This window comes from Mizuhopecten yessoensis, unplaced genomic scaffold, assembly GCF_002113885.1.
Source record: "Mizuhopecten yessoensis strain PY_sf001 unplaced genomic scaffold, ASM211388v2 scaffold7283, whole genome shotgun sequence".
NCBI classification, from domain to species: Eukaryota; Metazoa; Mollusca; class Bivalvia; order Pectinida; family Pectinidae; genus Mizuhopecten; species Mizuhopecten yessoensis.
In genome coordinates this window covers 776,811-794,161 of record NW_018406970.1, presented here as the reverse complement: position 1 = coordinate 794,161, position 17,351 = coordinate 776,811, and the positions used below count along the sequence as shown (strand labels likewise).

General features: G+C 35.9%; 1 protein-coding gene across 1 annotated transcript; it reads right to left on the bottom strand.

Moving 5' to 3' along the window:
- Window positions 1-3,274: 3,274 nt before the first annotated feature.
- Window positions 3,275-16,368, bottom strand: LOC110453415 (dehydrogenase/reductase SDR family member 4-like). Its single transcript, XM_021502357.1, has 9 exons — window positions 16,176-16,368; window positions 12,004-12,181; window positions 11,354-11,431; window positions 10,059-10,082; window positions 9,853-9,923; window positions 8,625-8,676; window positions 5,993-6,127; window positions 4,811-4,866; window positions 3,275-3,540 (listed from the first exon to the last, which is right to left on the bottom strand). Exons 1-9 carry the CDS (start codon window positions 16,292-16,294, stop codon window positions 3,426-3,428), a joined length of 828 nt encoding a protein of 275 aa, XP_021358032.1. The 5' UTR covers window positions 16,295-16,368; the 3' UTR covers window positions 3,275-3,425.
- Window positions 16,369-17,351: the final 983 nt, after the last annotated feature.

Sequence of the window (17,351 nt, the reverse complement as noted above, 5' to 3'; positions counted from 1 at the left end):
TGCCCCTGTCTAACAGACAATATCTCTTTGAAGGCCAGTATGAGTTAGCCTAGCAACCACCTTTATGCTAAAATGCTATGGATCTATCACAACATACGTTGTTATCTGCATCTAATATTTGGTATCATTCAAAGGTCCTGGTGCTATTGTTTGACATACCTTGTTATATACTATTATCCTGATAAACCTCGTCATGGTGCGTGGTGTTGGTTTCACATTACATCCACCTAAGCTGTTAGCTGTTGAAAGTTGGTAGAATTGGAACGATATAATCATGTCCTTCCTCAACAAGCTTTCCGACAAAGAACGAAAGCTAAGAAACTTGACTTTCGTAGACTATTGATACCAAAATCAAAGCTGAGTTAAAGCAGTTTTGGTGACTCGCACTTTTGAAGTTTCACTGGAGACCAACGTCAACCTCTATAGGATCTTTGTAGCTCTGCAAGATGAAAAGCGACAGAGGGTTCCATACAATGCAGCTACAGAAGAGGAGGTGGTTGGTGTAATCGATCTTGCTTTCTGGGAAGCCAGAACATTTATATGAGCATCAGAGTCCTCTTTCAATACTGCTCCAGGTTGTCGAGCAAGAAAAATCATGTATTAATTGTCCCCTGACGACCTCTGCTTTCCTTTCGTTGATGATATTCGAAAAAGGACATTGTATTTATTGAAACGATTGTTCGTAGATTAGTGCTGAGGTGTATTACCATTACCGGCCGCAAAGGGTAACATACCAGGTAGGAATGTACGAATGACGTAACGAAATCATTGACGACTGTCGACCATCGGATAGTTAGGAAAATTCTGCCTTTAGGTTAAGGTTAGTTTGAATTGGTTTAGAGTCCAATTTACCGCCAGGGTAATTTGAATACGTCACCCAATGTGAATAATGTATGCGAGGATGTGTGTAATGTATGCTGAAGGCGGTATGTTGGTGTATCTGTCTACATTCGATAGCGCGGATCCGATGTCGACTTCATGGTAGAATTAAGACATAGAATAAAATAGTGTGTAATTGCCCCGGTTTATTAATTAAACACAACATTAACATTGATGCGATATTGTGAAGTTTGTCGTTTATGGTGAAAAAAGGTGTTATTTAAAATTGTCGATATGCAATCATTCAGTATACTTTGAAATTTGAAAAGTTGAGAAAAACATACATTAGTGCAAATGCAATGCATACTTGATGACCTTTCAACAGGTCGATTAAATCTCGTAACATGTCTAAAAGATTTCCAAGTTTTCTAAAACAATTGAGTGATTCAGCCTATACGTTGAAGAGGCTACTGACCTATAGGAATATTATTAATATAACGTTTTCTCAGTTACTAATCTGATAAACTGTTTCAAAAACAATAAAATTTGGTTTTTCAGTATAAGATGGCACTGCAAACTCTAACGAGACTGTGTTATGGTCAAACACGAAGAAAGCAGCGCCATGCGCTTCTGATTGGCCAAATTAAAGATATTGTGTGTACCTTGTAGGTGAATCATTGCATTACAAGCTCTATCTGATGCATAATTTACGACTATTGGGGTAGTTACGTAACCTCCCTTACAAATGAGACGTGTTATACAGCATTCTGTCCATTTTAACACACATGTGTTACATGTAGTTCCCATCGATGATTGTCTCTCGTAATCAATTAACTCTAAATATATCAAACTATGTCACTCAAGAAAAACACTGAACTTGTTTCCGTTGTTCCGTCTCCCCGTAGGCTATTCCTTGTTAAAAGGGGCTGTACATGGTTAATCACAATCATACGCTAGCTAAAACTTCGCCGATATTTCGTATCTATTAAGCTTTGTTCGTGGGCTATATTTTTTTTACTAGCAGGACTATTAAATGCATAGTTTGCTTTGAACACAAACAGTAATTGAAAACTTATTTTGCAAGTTTTCGAAAACGTCTGTTTCCTTTGTCAAGCAAAGCGTGTGGAACTATACCAGACGTAATATAATGTATATTATATTGCCCGTGAAGGTCAGGCGCCACTTCAAGCTTACTGTTGCGTGGTTAGGAGCAAGCACTAGGGCAACTGCTATATATATATGATATGGTATGATCGATAAAGAAAAGTAAGTAATTCAATTCGGTTATCAAAATGGGAATGCGTGTTACATTAAATGGAGTTCAAATATTGAACACACAAGAGTAAAACTTCCTTTCAGTACAAGAAAAAGATGTGTTAATATTTTTTTGTTTCCTTTGAGGAGCCCCTACATAAGAATGAAAGAGCTACAGTTCAACCTATATTCCTTATCTTAGATAAACCGACGTATTTGGCAACGGGCCTAGTACTTCAAGAAATAGCCATAGGATTGCCTTTATGGATTTCAAAATATTTAAATAAATAAACCGAATAGTAGTTTGTGCTCTATCCCTATACACATTCAAACGATACTAAAAACTTCAAATTTTTCAGCATATATTTATCAACTATAAATTCAGTTCAAGATGCTTTTTGAAGATAAAGAATAGCCATGTTATTGAAACAGTTTATTTTATTTACAAATAATTGTTGTGAGTACATGTATTATACATGTTTTTATATTGATGCACATAAATAAAACAGTTAAAACTTATTTTTGCAATATTTATACATCTCGGAAGATCCCGATTTTCATTAAAAATTATTTGAGTGAGTCAGCCTCGAAGTTTTTTTAAAGTAGCTGACATTCCAAACAGAAAGGTAGATAACAGTAGATTTTTATCAATCCTCCATACTCCAAGGGTGACATTCACTTTCGCTCTCTACACCCCTGGAATATTACATCGCAAAATCGAAGGCCCAGTGACTGTTTGCCACCCTGTGGATAAGACAAGAAGACTAGTTTGATCCTTTGATGAACATCACAAGCATATAGCAGTCACATGAGGGTAAAATTGACTGGCTTTAAAGTCGGGTGTCGATTCTTTGTATTCTTGAAAAGACAAGTATCAGCTTAGCGATTGGTCAGTGGGTTTTTTTTACACCCAAGACCAATCAAATAGCTAACCATACGCGTGTGCCTTCGATTTTGCTATGACATATGCAATGTATTCAAGGATGCTGGGAATGCAAGTAATTTAACCTCTGTAATATCAGAGATGTTTTTGATTGGATAACATGTCCTCGCAACAGCCATGGTCATATGTAGGCAGTAGATAATTCAGCTAAATATCTTACATATACATATAATTGGGATAAAACTTAAAAGCCAAACTGAAATTTATGTTTAAATTATTGAAAATAAAACAATTGTAAAAATAAAAAAATTCCTCAAATGGCGTATGAAATATATTTATACAAAAAAAACATATGTTAAACAAACAAAAATTTACAATGCTATCACAATCAATCAGCAATCATTCTTTGCATATTAATATTACATCATGCATGCATATTAATGATGAAAATTGAACTCTTGTCCTATTATTAGAGTCTAGCTGGTATTCCCCCAGTAACCATCACTGTTTCTCCAGTTATGTAAGAAGCATCTTCCGAGGAAAGAAACGACACAATACCAGCACACTCCGGAGGCTGTCCAAACCTGGAAATTCAATTTCACACTAGTTTATAATGTATAAACTTTATTTTACAACAATTATGTAACAAGTTAGTACAACTTGTATTAATGACTCTTGTGAGCCTGGATCTTAACACACCTGCATGGTCTTAGTGTGGGAAGAGTACCCCTAGAAACCCCATGTGATCGGACAGGTGACCCCCATACATTTCAGGTCTGATTTTGGAATAGGTGTCAAATGGAAAACACCAGCTGCCTTGGTGAAAGGTGAGTGCGTTATCCAATGCGCCACATGACCACCCACACATGACAGTCAAAGACAGGGTACTCAAATTAACATCATGGTACTAACTTCACAATGGAACACCTTTGTTGTTAATTACTCTTCAAGCTTACGAAAAATTATGAAATTATTCTTCAGCTTCAGCTCTAAACTGATTTATATCAAAGCTTTACTTAAAACGCAAACAATGAACTTATTAAACGTGTCACAACATTTCAAGACCGACTGGTCCCTCCCTTGGTCAAGCTATGACCGAGTGCACTTTTAAGACCGACTGGTCCCTTTGTCAAGCAATGACTGACTGAGTGAGTACACTCACTCATAGCTTGACAAAGGGACCAGTTGGTCTGGAAACATTGCCACACGTTAAATACGTACATTGTTTGTGTAGAAAGTAAAACTTTGATATTACATATTTCCAAACTGATGAATCTTATTGATGATATACTGATAAGTAAATTATCTGTATTGAGGGACCTCCCTGGGGAAGTTGATCAGCTTGACTTCTATTGTGGTTGGCCTCTTGAAACAAGTTAGTTAGCACGAAATATCTACAATTGGGAGTTCAAGTTCTAAAAGTGGTCTCCAAAGGTAGGTGGTATCTTAACTGAAATGGCATCTGGATCAGGTTTTTACTGTAGGAACAGCATAGCTATACGTCCATGTCAATTAAAATTTTTGCAGTTATATACATAATACATTATTTAACAATATGAGGAATAACAATCTGGAATATATGAAAACGAAATGTATATAAACAGTTCTTATTGTACTCATAGTTTAAAAGTTGATGATACAGACCACAATAAGCTAAACTCATCAAAATTTGTGACTGAACCCAAAATATTATCATTCAATATTCAGAGATGTCTTTTGATATGCAATATAGGTGATAAGAATCTGTCTACACTTGGTACACTATATAGGCCCTGAAACACAGTTCCTTACTGGGTCAGAGGTTAAAGTGATTTCCCAAACAAAATCTGAAGAAAGTATCAACCAAAATCTTACCTGTTCAAAGGAACCATTGATAAAATAGGCTTGGCAATTTCTTTGTTACTGGTCAACTGGAAGTAAAAAAGGGGAAGATAATCCATTGAGCAATGTAAGTAAACCAACCAACAAGAACTCAGCACAGGATAGAGTAACAAATTTGCTCAGACTAACTTCCTTGTTACTTCATTAAAGTTATGTGAGAAGTTGAACAAGAGTACCGCGGGGCGGGACAATATACGCCCATCAAATGTCATATAGTGTTATATACTTTCTTACATTGAAATAAGATCTGCATCATTCTAAGAGTGGTTAGCTGATCACATGCTATAAAAAATGTAGGAGAAAATCTCTGGACAAAAAAAATCAAATACTGAAATGAACAAAGGGCAATAGCTTTTATAAAAATTGTCGAAAAATCCTTTTAAGGGGCGACACAACAATATATCATGATTATTTAGCCTACTAAGTTTCAAAGAAATCGGTAAAAAAATGTAGGAGGAGATCTCCGGACAAAAAAAAATCAAAAACTTAAATGAACAAAGGGCAATAACTTTTGGAAATATTGTCGCATCAAAATTCTTTTATGGGAAACACAACTTTATATCATGATTACAATGTATACCAAGTTTCAAAGAGATTGGTCAAAATATGTAGGAGGAGATTGCCGGTCAAACAAAAGTTTACGCCGGCCGGCCGGCCGACCACATACCATAATACTTCCGTCAAATTTGACGAGCGTATAAAGAGTCAAACAAAACCACTGAAGTTGGTATTTAGTTTTAAGTCTCTCTTCAAAATGGCAAAATGGAAACTCCTATAAGCTTGTCACTGGACTAAGAAATTTGGCTCGGGCACAGAATCTGAGACTCAGCATGAGAGCAGTTTCATTAATATGGACCCAGAATAATATAAAGTGGGTATGAACGACATGTTAGTAATTAGTTTTATTATTTAACTCTATCACCCCTAAAGACACATTTAAACTCTTCCAATTCAAAGGTTGGAATAGTTCATTATGAAATTTCAGGGGTTATTGAGTAAATTTTAAATTATCTCTTTTACCCATATTTAACTTTAGAACCATGCATTGATGGGTTGAGTCCATTATGGTCTACAGTGGTGAAAGGGTTAAGACTTGATGTTATAATGTGATATTTAACAGGTTCTATATAAGAACATTAATTTTTGACGACATACTGCTTGGCTGAAGCTAGTGTCTATGATCCCTGGTGCGAGTCCATTGATACGGATGTTCATGGCGGCCAGTTGGGGAACCAGGGCCTTGATCAGTCCCAGAAGGGCCGTCTTACTGACGGAGTAGGGTCCCAGCATCTGTAACAGACAAGTATAATATTGAGTTAACACATGAAACCAAACTCAAGCAGAACTATCAGCCTTGGCGAACTATTTTTATGGTTTATAAGTTGATGGCTACAGTACCTTACCAGTAAATTAAACATAAACTGCTTCACCGAGCTCAAATTATGCAAAAAAAACTCATACCATAAGATATTGTCTTGTTTTGTGTTTAACATCCTATTAACAGGTATTGTCATTTAATAATGTGCCAGGTTTTGGAGGTGGAGGAAAGCTGGCGAACCTGAAGAAATACCACCGACCTACAGCTAGTACATGGCGACTGCCCCACGTAGGCCTTGAACCCAAGACTCAGTGGTGGCGGGCCGAGTGATTGTAGACAGTCAGACGCCTTAACCACTTGCCCCCTAGGCCTCCCACCCCAATATATATATATATATATAGATATATTATAATTAATCCCTATTGATTGGATATACCCTGGTACACTATTTGTACCAACACTGCCATATATTTCATCACTCCCAAATCATGGGGTTTATTTTTTAATGATATAAAAGTGTAAAATAAACTTACGCCTGATAATTTATCATCACTATTTGAGTATCCTCTTTATACATGTACTATCAACAAAACCAGCGGTGCTTGTCTTAGGCCACTACTGAATTATTCATTATTTCCCCTTGACCAGTCCAGGTTATGAAGTTAACAGAAAAAGTAAACTGGGTGGGGTTTTTTCATAGTGTTCTCATTAAAAGCTGGTTGCTGGCAAAAGTAGCCTGCTACTAATTGACTCAGAACCAGCTATTTCTTTTTAGAAAAACATATAACTCAACATTATAATACTTTTAAAACAACACTGAACCAGCTAATTTTCAAAATTTAGTGAGAATATTGTTATATTAAGACTGTCTTTTTTTATTAATTCAACAATATTGTAAGTTTGCCGGTTCTTAAGCTCAAGGAGAAGTATGGTAGACTAAGTACAAGCAAGGTTATATTACTAGAAATATCAATGGAATAATTTGGGTAGAAGGTATCTTTGTCCGTTTGTAGGAACTCCGGTTTGTAGGTACTCAAAGGGAAACAATTTATTTTACATTTACACTGATACACACACAGATACACAGATTTTATTCTGACTGTATAGGACTTAAATAATCCTCTGTTCTCCGCTCAATAGAGTTTGAGCAATTTCTGACATGAGCATGGACATACAAAGTATTATCTAAGTGATTATTTGAATAACATCAATCATTAATAGTTGAGGTGAAAAGTAAATGCATATATTCCTGATTAGAGTAATTACATGTGTTCATATTAAACATCTATTCGATGATTAGTTATCTGCAAGTATATTTAAATACAGGTGGAAAATTAAATTGGTTCTCTATAATTTTAGAGTATTGGTTGGTTTCTCAATTGATGGTCTAGGCAAGACTCTTGATGACATAATCTTTAATTATTAATAATATTTTAGGCCTTACCAGTTTCAGACTAGGGTTCGAGGAGCTTTAAGATAATAATAATAATAATTTGAGGTTCTTATACCGCTTTATCACAACCTAGTTTGTAGGCCATCTCAAAGTGGTTCACAAATTATTATCCGTGGTTATAGGGCCTTTGCAACCAGCCATTACCTTTCTCAACTCCCTGGGGAGCATTATACAGCCGGAGCTGCCATTTCGGCCCTAACAGCTAACATTCAACAATTCTAGCACTGCCCAACCACATACTCATTTACAGCCAAGTAGACTGGAAGAAGCGGAGTAAAGTATCTTGCTCAAAGATACAAAACAGTGTCGTGACTCGAACCCGCAACCCTTCATTCACGAGCCCGGCGTCCCACCACTTGACTACGGTGTCTCTGATGAAAACTTGATGTAAGAGTCACATAAAAATACTGTTTTCTTACTGGTGTAGTAATGAGTTTGAAAAAAGGAATTGTAACATATACAGGTGTAATTGCTAAATGTTGAGTATTTCCAAGGTGATTTAGATCAATATGTGTCAATATACATAAATCTAGTTTTAAAATTTTAACCTGTTCATAGAGTTTTAACTCCAGCATTTGCATAATTGGAATGTACAATGCATACATAATTATCTATATAAAAGTTCTTAAGGGTCCACAGCTCTAATGACAAATATATATATATACATTTAATATTTTGTTTATTTACCAGAATATTTTTATTAGAATTTAAGTTAAAATTTTGAATATTTCACAAATTGTACTGAGGGTATGACATTTTAAATCTTTTGCACATACATATGAGGATTCTTTTCTCATGTGAGCTAGCTTTCTGCTCATGTAAGCTTTTCTGCCCACATGAGCATTTTTTCTCACGTTAGTTTTACATTTACATGTGAAAAATGCACCTGAGAAAATGACCATGTCACCTTCTAAGATCACACGTGAGCACCCTCATGTGCTTCTCATGTGCTGATTGTTAGCAACTTTTTGTTTGGACTTTGAGGAAAACCAGTTGGTACTGATCAACTTACATACCGAGATTGGGTTGAAGGCAGCAATGGAGGACACCACTACAATGGACCCTCCCCTGAAATGAAGTCATATAAAATTATAAAATTATTCTCAATGTTTGTGAAGGTTATAAGCTGGTATGTTATTCTTTAAATGTAAACATTATTTATTTTACAACAGCTATGAAACAAGATCCATCAACTTATATGTTAATCACTTTTGTTGGCATAGATGGTAGTGCACAGGGGGTCTTAATGAGGGAGGAAACTGGAGTACCTGGAGAAAACCCATATGGTTGGGCGGGAGACCCAATACATCTGATCAGGGAGTCGAACCCTGACCACCTAATTAGTGAGAGGTGAGTGTATGTGCTATCTACTGTGCCACCTGACCATATAATCTTTGTATCTATGTGTATACCTTATATCTATTCATATGAACAACATACTTGTCAAATATCAAGACCCAAGGACCTTTGGTTATGAAGAAACACAAGTTAAAGGAAAAGTGGAAAGAAAGCTTAGGAAGTTTTTCTTTTTTTTAAATTGGAGGTGGTATATGACAAATTTACCGGTTCTCATTTTTTGGGGAATTCCTGATGTTGAAAGATAATATTGGTAGCCAACTTTTAATGGACTCGTTTTAGAAGTATGGAAATGAAGGTGTAAAAAATGGAAATTCTCTCATTAGTTATGAAAATTCACATACTTTTCTGCTTAAATTCTCAATAAAAAGAACCATTCTCTCTTGAAATAGTGTACTATTTGGTATCAAAATATTAGTTGGAATATGTTGCACAGAATGACGATATAATTTTACAGTAATTGTGTCATTTAAATGCTCTAGGAGGACATGTATTACCGCACCGTTAACATCCACACAGGTGTAAGTAAATAAGGTCCCATTTGTCATAAAATTGATTCTGAAATTACCCTTTCTGATTTAAGCTTCCAATACCTATACCTTTTTGTATTTATCTTGTTTTGAAACTCCAAGTCGGGGCCGACGTTAATGTTAAATCTCCATAGGCGTTGATCCTGCCTTTCTTTAAATTACCTTGAAAATGTACATTGTGACGTTACTGTATGACGATGCTGCTATGATTTTGTTGTTGATGATGATGACGATGATGATGATGATGATGATGACAAATTGTAACTTTAGGGTGCGCTTACAGAATAAAAAATACTTAAGTATTTTAGCTAGGAGCAATAATTTGTGTCAAGTACATTTATGTCATGTTTACAATTACCCTCTGTTCTGTAGATGTGGGGCCGTCTCCTTGATCAACATAAAGGTTGACTTCACATTCAAATCAAATATCTGCAACATAAAAATACTGGTTTAATTTAGTGGATCCCCATGTAACAAATTGGTAAAGTACAAACTCAATTCGGTACATATATAAAAAAAAATGTAACTTTTAAAAAATATTTTTCAAATAAACTTCATGCCTACCTTATCCCACTGGTCTTCTGAGCACTAAAAAATAAAAAAGAGACCACCTTTTATTCTGTTTACAAAACAAATTGTGTTTATTACAAAATAATGGGTAAAAAAATGCAGAAAATCATACTTTTTTACATGAAATATACTAGAAAGATTTGCTAACTGTGTTTGTTTCGTATTTCACTTCCTTGCAACAGCTGAGGCCATATGAAGGCTGACGGGAAAGAGCAGACTCTTACAACCGAGTCTGTGGCACAACACGTATGAACACTAGCTATAGAAACAACAAAAGTGAATTAAGCTTCCCTGACCCATTGCACTGTGGTTTTTCCTATATACAGTAACCTCCCTTTAACTTCTGTTTTGATATTCCAGGTACAAGTAGCTAAATCGGTTAGAGCGATAGTACAGTGGAACCCGCTTATTATGATATCCTATTTGGCAGAGAAAAATATCATCATAACCGATATATCATAATAAGCGACCAAGCTGTTTTCGATCGTTTTTATGTTGTCTGAACCGGAAGTGAGATGCCCTATATCAATCAGACATAGCTTGATGTGGAAACATGGAAAAATATAAATACAAAAAGATAATTAATAATTGAAATAATTTGTTCATTGTTTTTTATATCAGCATGTTGGAAAAATTTGTATAACAATCTGAAGTCCAGGGTACAAATCCCGGTCTAGCCCCACTAACAATCTTTTCACTCAAAACACTATTGTCAATTACACTTTGTTTATTTCATCCTTTTTGATCAAAAATCATTTATAAAAGCTATAATCATGCTGGAAACAGTTTCCAATTAACACTTCAGTTGTACTTGTTAGTAGTGGTATAGAGATCTTTAAATCAAACTAGAATCAAATTGGAATCCTCTTATAATCTGCTGTGCATAAAAAGTAAACAGTGAACATCATTTTTTAATTTTTTTAAACAAACCACCTATTTAACAGTTATGATGTCAAGCATTATGTACAGGAACTAGCTATATATATATATATAGTCACTTAAACATTTAGAAGATCATCATACTTAACTTGCCACCTTTTTGAAATTTTTATGGGGGATATTAAACAGGCTCAGAATTAAAAGCATAAATTAAATATACATTGTATGTATGTACACTTAGATAAAAAAAAAAAAAAATCTTTTGCACATGAAATCATTAGCACTTAGAAAATATGAATAGTTAAGCAAATTCACTGGTTAAAAATACTCAATCTTAATGTCTAAAATTGGGATTCTCATTTCTAAATAGAGCAGGATGGCAAGTACACATGATATCAGTTAAAGCTTACATCTAACATTTGACCAAAGAATGGGTTTACTGCAGCGTTGGATACCACTATATCAATACCACCGTACTGGTCCAGGGTCTGAAAAAGTCAAAATACATAGAAACAGGGATTAATTACAACAAACATGCTTATTGTGAACATGCATGCTTCAAGACACTTATTTTGAACATACTTACAGTAAACACTTATTGAGTATTCAAGCATACCAGGTTTAAAACAAACTGTGAACATGCTAGAACTTGCTAACAGTGAAAATGCTTGAATACACTTATTTCGAACAAGCATGAACATAATTGTTGTAAACACAACTGGAAATTATTTTGAATATTTCTGAATGAGAACATTTATTGTGAATGTCCTTGAACTCACTTTTTGTGAAAATTCATGAACATACATGTACATATACATATAATTATTGTTTAAATATGGTAGGCTAAACAAAGTTTTCAATAGTGTCTCTTGGTTTCAGTCTGTTTATAATAGGGGTCTGTCAGACTGTGTTGATACCTTAACTCATTCACCCCTGAACTTACATAATGAACTATTCCAACCTTTATATTGGAAGAGTTCAAATGTGTCTACAGGGGTGAATGCGTTAGATATACACACACGTAAATTTACTTGTTTTAAATTTCTCTCGTAATAATGACCTGTTGTATAAGACTTGCTCGATCTTCTTTTTTTCCAACATGGCATACAGTACCATACACGTCGAGGTTTTTGGCCCGTAATTTCTCAATTGCTGCATCCACGTTTTTCTGTTTGCGGCTGCTGACCATCACTTTGGCTCCATCTTGTCCAAGTCTTTCAGCAATGGCGTAGCCGATCCTATAGCACACAACATAATGTGACGATTGGTAAATGTGATCAGTTAAACTGTATATAAGATAACAGTTGCCTTCTAGCTTCAGGCATAGCTTGTTTCGGTATTACAGTTACATTGTTATCACAGATTTTTTCAATTTTTCTGCATTTTCCCCTATATATTTTCCATGCAAGAAATGGAGAAATCTTTTTTTTTGCAGATTCCCGCATTTTCTCCATATTTCTCCAATAGAACAAATATAGAAAATTTGAATGCAGAGTTACACATAAGGTTCTACCTCCCTGTTACCACAGGAAGGGACACAGACACCATTTGTAACAGGAAGGAGAGTAGTATGCTTCCATCCAGGATCAAACGGAACCCGCAATCCCAGACTTCCTATAGTCGGACGCTCTACCAGTCTAGCGTGAAGGTACATACTTGTATGTAGAAGGTGACAGTAATCCTATCAGTGTTCTCCCCAGGCTGTTTTTGCAGCATGGCACCATGCTCCTATAATTTCTTGCCATGCTGCTATCCTAGATCTTCTCTGCTATGTATTCATAGTAAATCTAAAGTTACCATGAAGCTTTGATTTTACATAGAGTGCTGCTTTAATAGAAATATTGAAATACCATGCTTCTTTCAAAACATTCTGGGGAGAACACTGCCTAGATGTACAATAAGAATTAAAATCTGCTACAGGGGTGAACGAAGTAAAGAACTACAGTATTGGTGTATAATTACCAGGAAAAGAATAACACAGTCATTTGGCATTATGGGTCGGCATGCATGCACAGGGGCCTGCATCTGGTATGTAAATAGTCAATGTGAAAATATAAAATAGCCTGCCTATCCTACTATTGTAAAAATACTGTACGGTAAGCAGGCTATTGTGTATTTTCACATAATTATTTACATACCAGATATTAGGGGTGTCACAATATGCCAAGAATGTATCACCATATATTGCAATACAAAATGTATACATACATGTACGTTGTGATATGTATTCCAATATTTTGTAATAGGAAAGATGTGTTCAAAGCTATAATAAGCTATTGTCAGAATGTTATCAAACTTCATCATATACAAGAGGCCCAGATGGCCTGTATCGCTCACCTGGATATCTAAGCAATCATGGCAAAATATTATCCAAATGAGATCCAAGGGAATATGTCAGACCCCAAGGCCAATCCTTGTAGCATATCTGTATTAGATTGTTCATGCCCAGCAATTTTATGTATGGTTATAGGGTGGGGATCTCAACTGTTTCCAAGCTGTGACTCAGGAACTAGGTCGCTATGGTTGTGGCCAGACCCCAGGATCAATTCTAATATCATGACTGCATGCGTCTCTTTTTGCCCAGCATTTGTATTTATAGTTTTGGGGTGGGGATCTTAACAATTTTGAAGTTATTACCCAGGGGTTAAGTCTGCAAGGATGGGGAAGACCCAAGGCCATCCTGGAAGCATATGTGCATTCATCTCTTTATACTCAGCAATTGTATATATATGGTTAAAGGGTGGGTATGTCAACTGTTTCCAAGCTGTGACTAAGAAACTAGGTCCTTAGGGGTTCGTTCAGACCCCAGGGTCTATTCTAATATCATGTCTGCATTCGTCACTGTATGCCAAGCAATTTGTATATATAGTTCTGAGGTTGGGATCTCAACTGTTTCAAAGTTATGATCCAGGGGTTAAGTCTGCAAGGGTGGGGCCAGACCCTAAAGCCATCCTGGAAGCAAATGTGCATTCTTCTCTTTAGACTCAGCAGTTTTATATATGGTTATACGGTGGGGATCTCAACCATTTCCAAGTAATACACTTTTTTGGCCCTACCCCTAAATATTGCGGGGGGTCAGCCCCACCATTTGTACAATTTTGAATCCCTGCATAGCATGAATGCTTCCGACCAAATATGATTGATATCCAGTGCATAGTTCAACAGAAGAAGTGGTTTGTAGCAATATAGCCAATTTGCCCCCTTTTGGCCCCACCCCTCAGCCCCACCATTTGGACACTTTTTAATCTCTTCTACCTAGGGATACTTCCAGTCAAATATGGTTGATATCCATCGCTTAGATCCAGAGAAGAAGTCGTTTGTAGCAATATAGCCAAATTGCCCCCTTTTGGCCCCTCCCCTGAGCCCCCTGGGGAGTCAACCCCACCATTTGTACAATTTTGAATCCCCACCATCTAGGGATGCGTCCAGCCAAATTTAGTTCAATTCCAATCTGCGGTTTAAAGAAGAAGAAGTTGTTTAAAGAAACAGATGCCACTGTATGGCATAAGCTCACATTGGTCCTTCGGACCCGGTGAGCTAATAATATGGATCACATAGATATATTTTTTTTGTCAAATCAACCATCAATTACAAATGTAACACTGGGTTATATAATATGAAATATATATATATATATATATATATGGTGTGTGTATACAACGAGTGCTGTCAACTGTCTGTATACACGTGTGTTGTCCTGTCTCGTAAACAGTGTCTGTGACGTCATCGATTCGGAATGCATGTACCTGTGTTGTTATGTTCCGTTTCAACATTCTGACTGAATTGTGCTTACGACATAAACCTTGGACCTGCCCCTTGCACGAATAAAGCACCCTATATTCCCGCCACTATATTCTGGCTACTGGGTAGATACTTACTGTCCAGTGGTCATTCTTACAATCCGACATGTGAGAGACGGATCAGATTACTGATAGAGCCGAGCAATTGATCATATAGAGGGCGTACAGATACATTGCCGCCAGCATGTATTAGCGGGCTAGGAACATCATACCCTGTATGTATAACCGTATTATATAATAACTATCGTGTGGTTAGAACATTTAGTTATTAGAATTACTATATTTATAGCGGTCTCTATTCAGAGGTCCGGTACCTCGGTCAGCGCGGAAGTTGTGTAGTATTTATTGTATGTATATGAGAGGGTGAATGTATTTATTGTATTAATATTGTCCTGTATTGTAGGTTTCTCAGAGATTATAAAGAAAAGAGATATACTTGAAACAACTTGTCCGAGTTATTGTATAAAACTGAGCAACCGGTGACACAAAATTTGAACTATTGAAAGCCTGTTTTATGCTAATTGGCATAGTGTTAGAATTTGGAGTAATTTGCAAAGTTGAAACACCAAGCAGATACTTAAAAATAAGGTTTTAAAAGATCATTTCGATACAGCAATATTTCATCTCTGTATTGTTGTACGATACGATATACCTGTGTATTATTATTGCGATATACGTATGCCTGTGTACCGATTTATTATGACAGTCCTACCAGATATAATACAAATAGGATATATAGGCAGGCTATTTTATGTTTTCACATATTTACATACCAGATGCTAGTACTAATAGTAATACCCGAGCTCCTCTGACGACGCAAAATATAAAACAAATCCCTCGTCGTCAGAAAGCTACGTTATCGCAGCTACCGTGGCATGCAGCGGTACTATCAAAACTTCTCAAAATGATCTCCTCCAATTAGCAAATAACAACACGGACGTGCGCAGAAATCAAGTAAAGAAAACATCGTCAACCGGCGACGAGTATGTGTACACTACTAGACCAAATGTGTTAACATGGAAAAATAATATTGTTGTATACCCCGCAATGTAATTAAAATTAGACCATTTTTGTTTCATTTCACTATTCTTATTTATTTCTAAAATTAAATTCAATATATGTTATAATGTGTGTCGGCGTGAAGAAAATAACGTAATCAGTTTTTTGCTTTACAATGTACATAATTAAAAACAACACAAACACATATTTTTTTTTAATAAAACTGATTTTAATGATATGAAAGACTAAGTGGACTTAATTTGTTACTTAAAACAAACAAAAATGAAAAGAAAATTCCAAACAATGTTTCGCCCTAAACATTTTGTTTTAGGGCGAAACAACCTGGCGCGAAACAACCTTGGGCGAACGGGATTTGGGGCGAAACAACCCGGAACCCATGCAGCCATGGCCGGTAGCAGTTTGTCTGACTTACCCGTCCGTCGATGCTGTTACAATAGCGACTTTTCCAGATAATTTCTGAGTTGCAGTTGATGCCATTCTGGTACTTAGTTGTCGCCTGACGTTACTGCCGAAAAAGAATCGTCTCAACATAGTGTTATGGTGATCAGAGTCCACCTAACATGTACGCGAATCTAGTGGACGCTTTGGTAAGATAGTCTTTCGAAGCAAACATAGGATCGAGACAGAATCTACTTTCATTTTGAAGAAGTAATTGAATTCCGGATTTTTAAGGTTGGAAAATAAAACACCGATAAATCACATTACTTGTTTCCGAGATTTCGAGTAAAAAAAACAAAAAGAAATTTGTATGCAATTATGCTTAGACGTCACGCCTATGCATATGTACAGTGTATGACTGTCCACACTACATGTCGCGGCGCGTCGATGTGACACAACCCAATACTACCCAACAACCCAATATATATATATATATATATATACTACCCAATATAAATTAAGTGTCGATTTACCCAACACTACAGTGGCGGATCCAGAGTTTTTTTGGGGGGCTTCAGGACACACACATACTCTCATATCGATGGAGCTTGCATGTATAAATTAAGATATTACTTACATGTATAAATTGAGAACTATTTAGTAATTTTTGTAATAAAATATGAAGATTTACAAGATCTAATATATTATGCACAGAGAGCATGTGATGCCTAAAATTCCTAGAAAGAGGACATTTCTATGAACAGGAACTCAAGCAGTAACAAACGGATACACAATAGTAAAATGCTTTTCTAACCAAGCGATATGTTTTAATGTCTAATAATAGTGCCATGATGCGAACAATATATTGTATCTATTTACAAGTAAACGATATCTGGACCGAGTATTGATTCCTTTTGTAAAGCCGATAGAAATCATGAAGTTACACATTTGTACATTTAGACAACAGTGTAGTGATTCAGTCCAAGTGTGATGGGACCAGTTTCACACCTGACCACTGACAGGTGATGCTTGCTACAAATAACCATAACTTCTGTATTTCTTTGATTTCATTCCGAATTACTGTACATCATTCCCATGATAGTTTACTTCATAAATAATGAAATATATCTCACTATTATCTTAATAACGATAAATGATTGTATCTTTCCCGTGAAAATCAATTTCATAAATAATGAATATACACATATGA

Excerpts from the sequence above, each read along its gene's own strand:
- LOC110453415 (XM_021502357.1), bottom strand. The coding sequence starts at position 16,294 with ATGTTGAGACGATTCTTTTTCGGCAGTAACGTCAGGCGACAACTAAGT. Across the intron at positions 11,432-12,003 it reads GAGCAAGTCTTATACAACAG|ACCCTGGACCAGTACGGTGG; the intron begins GTCATTATTACG and ends TGACTTTTTCAG. Across the intron at positions 10,083-11,353 it reads TCTTTGGTCAAATGTTAGAT|TGCTCAGAAGACCAGTGGGA; the intron begins GTAAGCTTTAAC and ends TTTATTTTTTAG.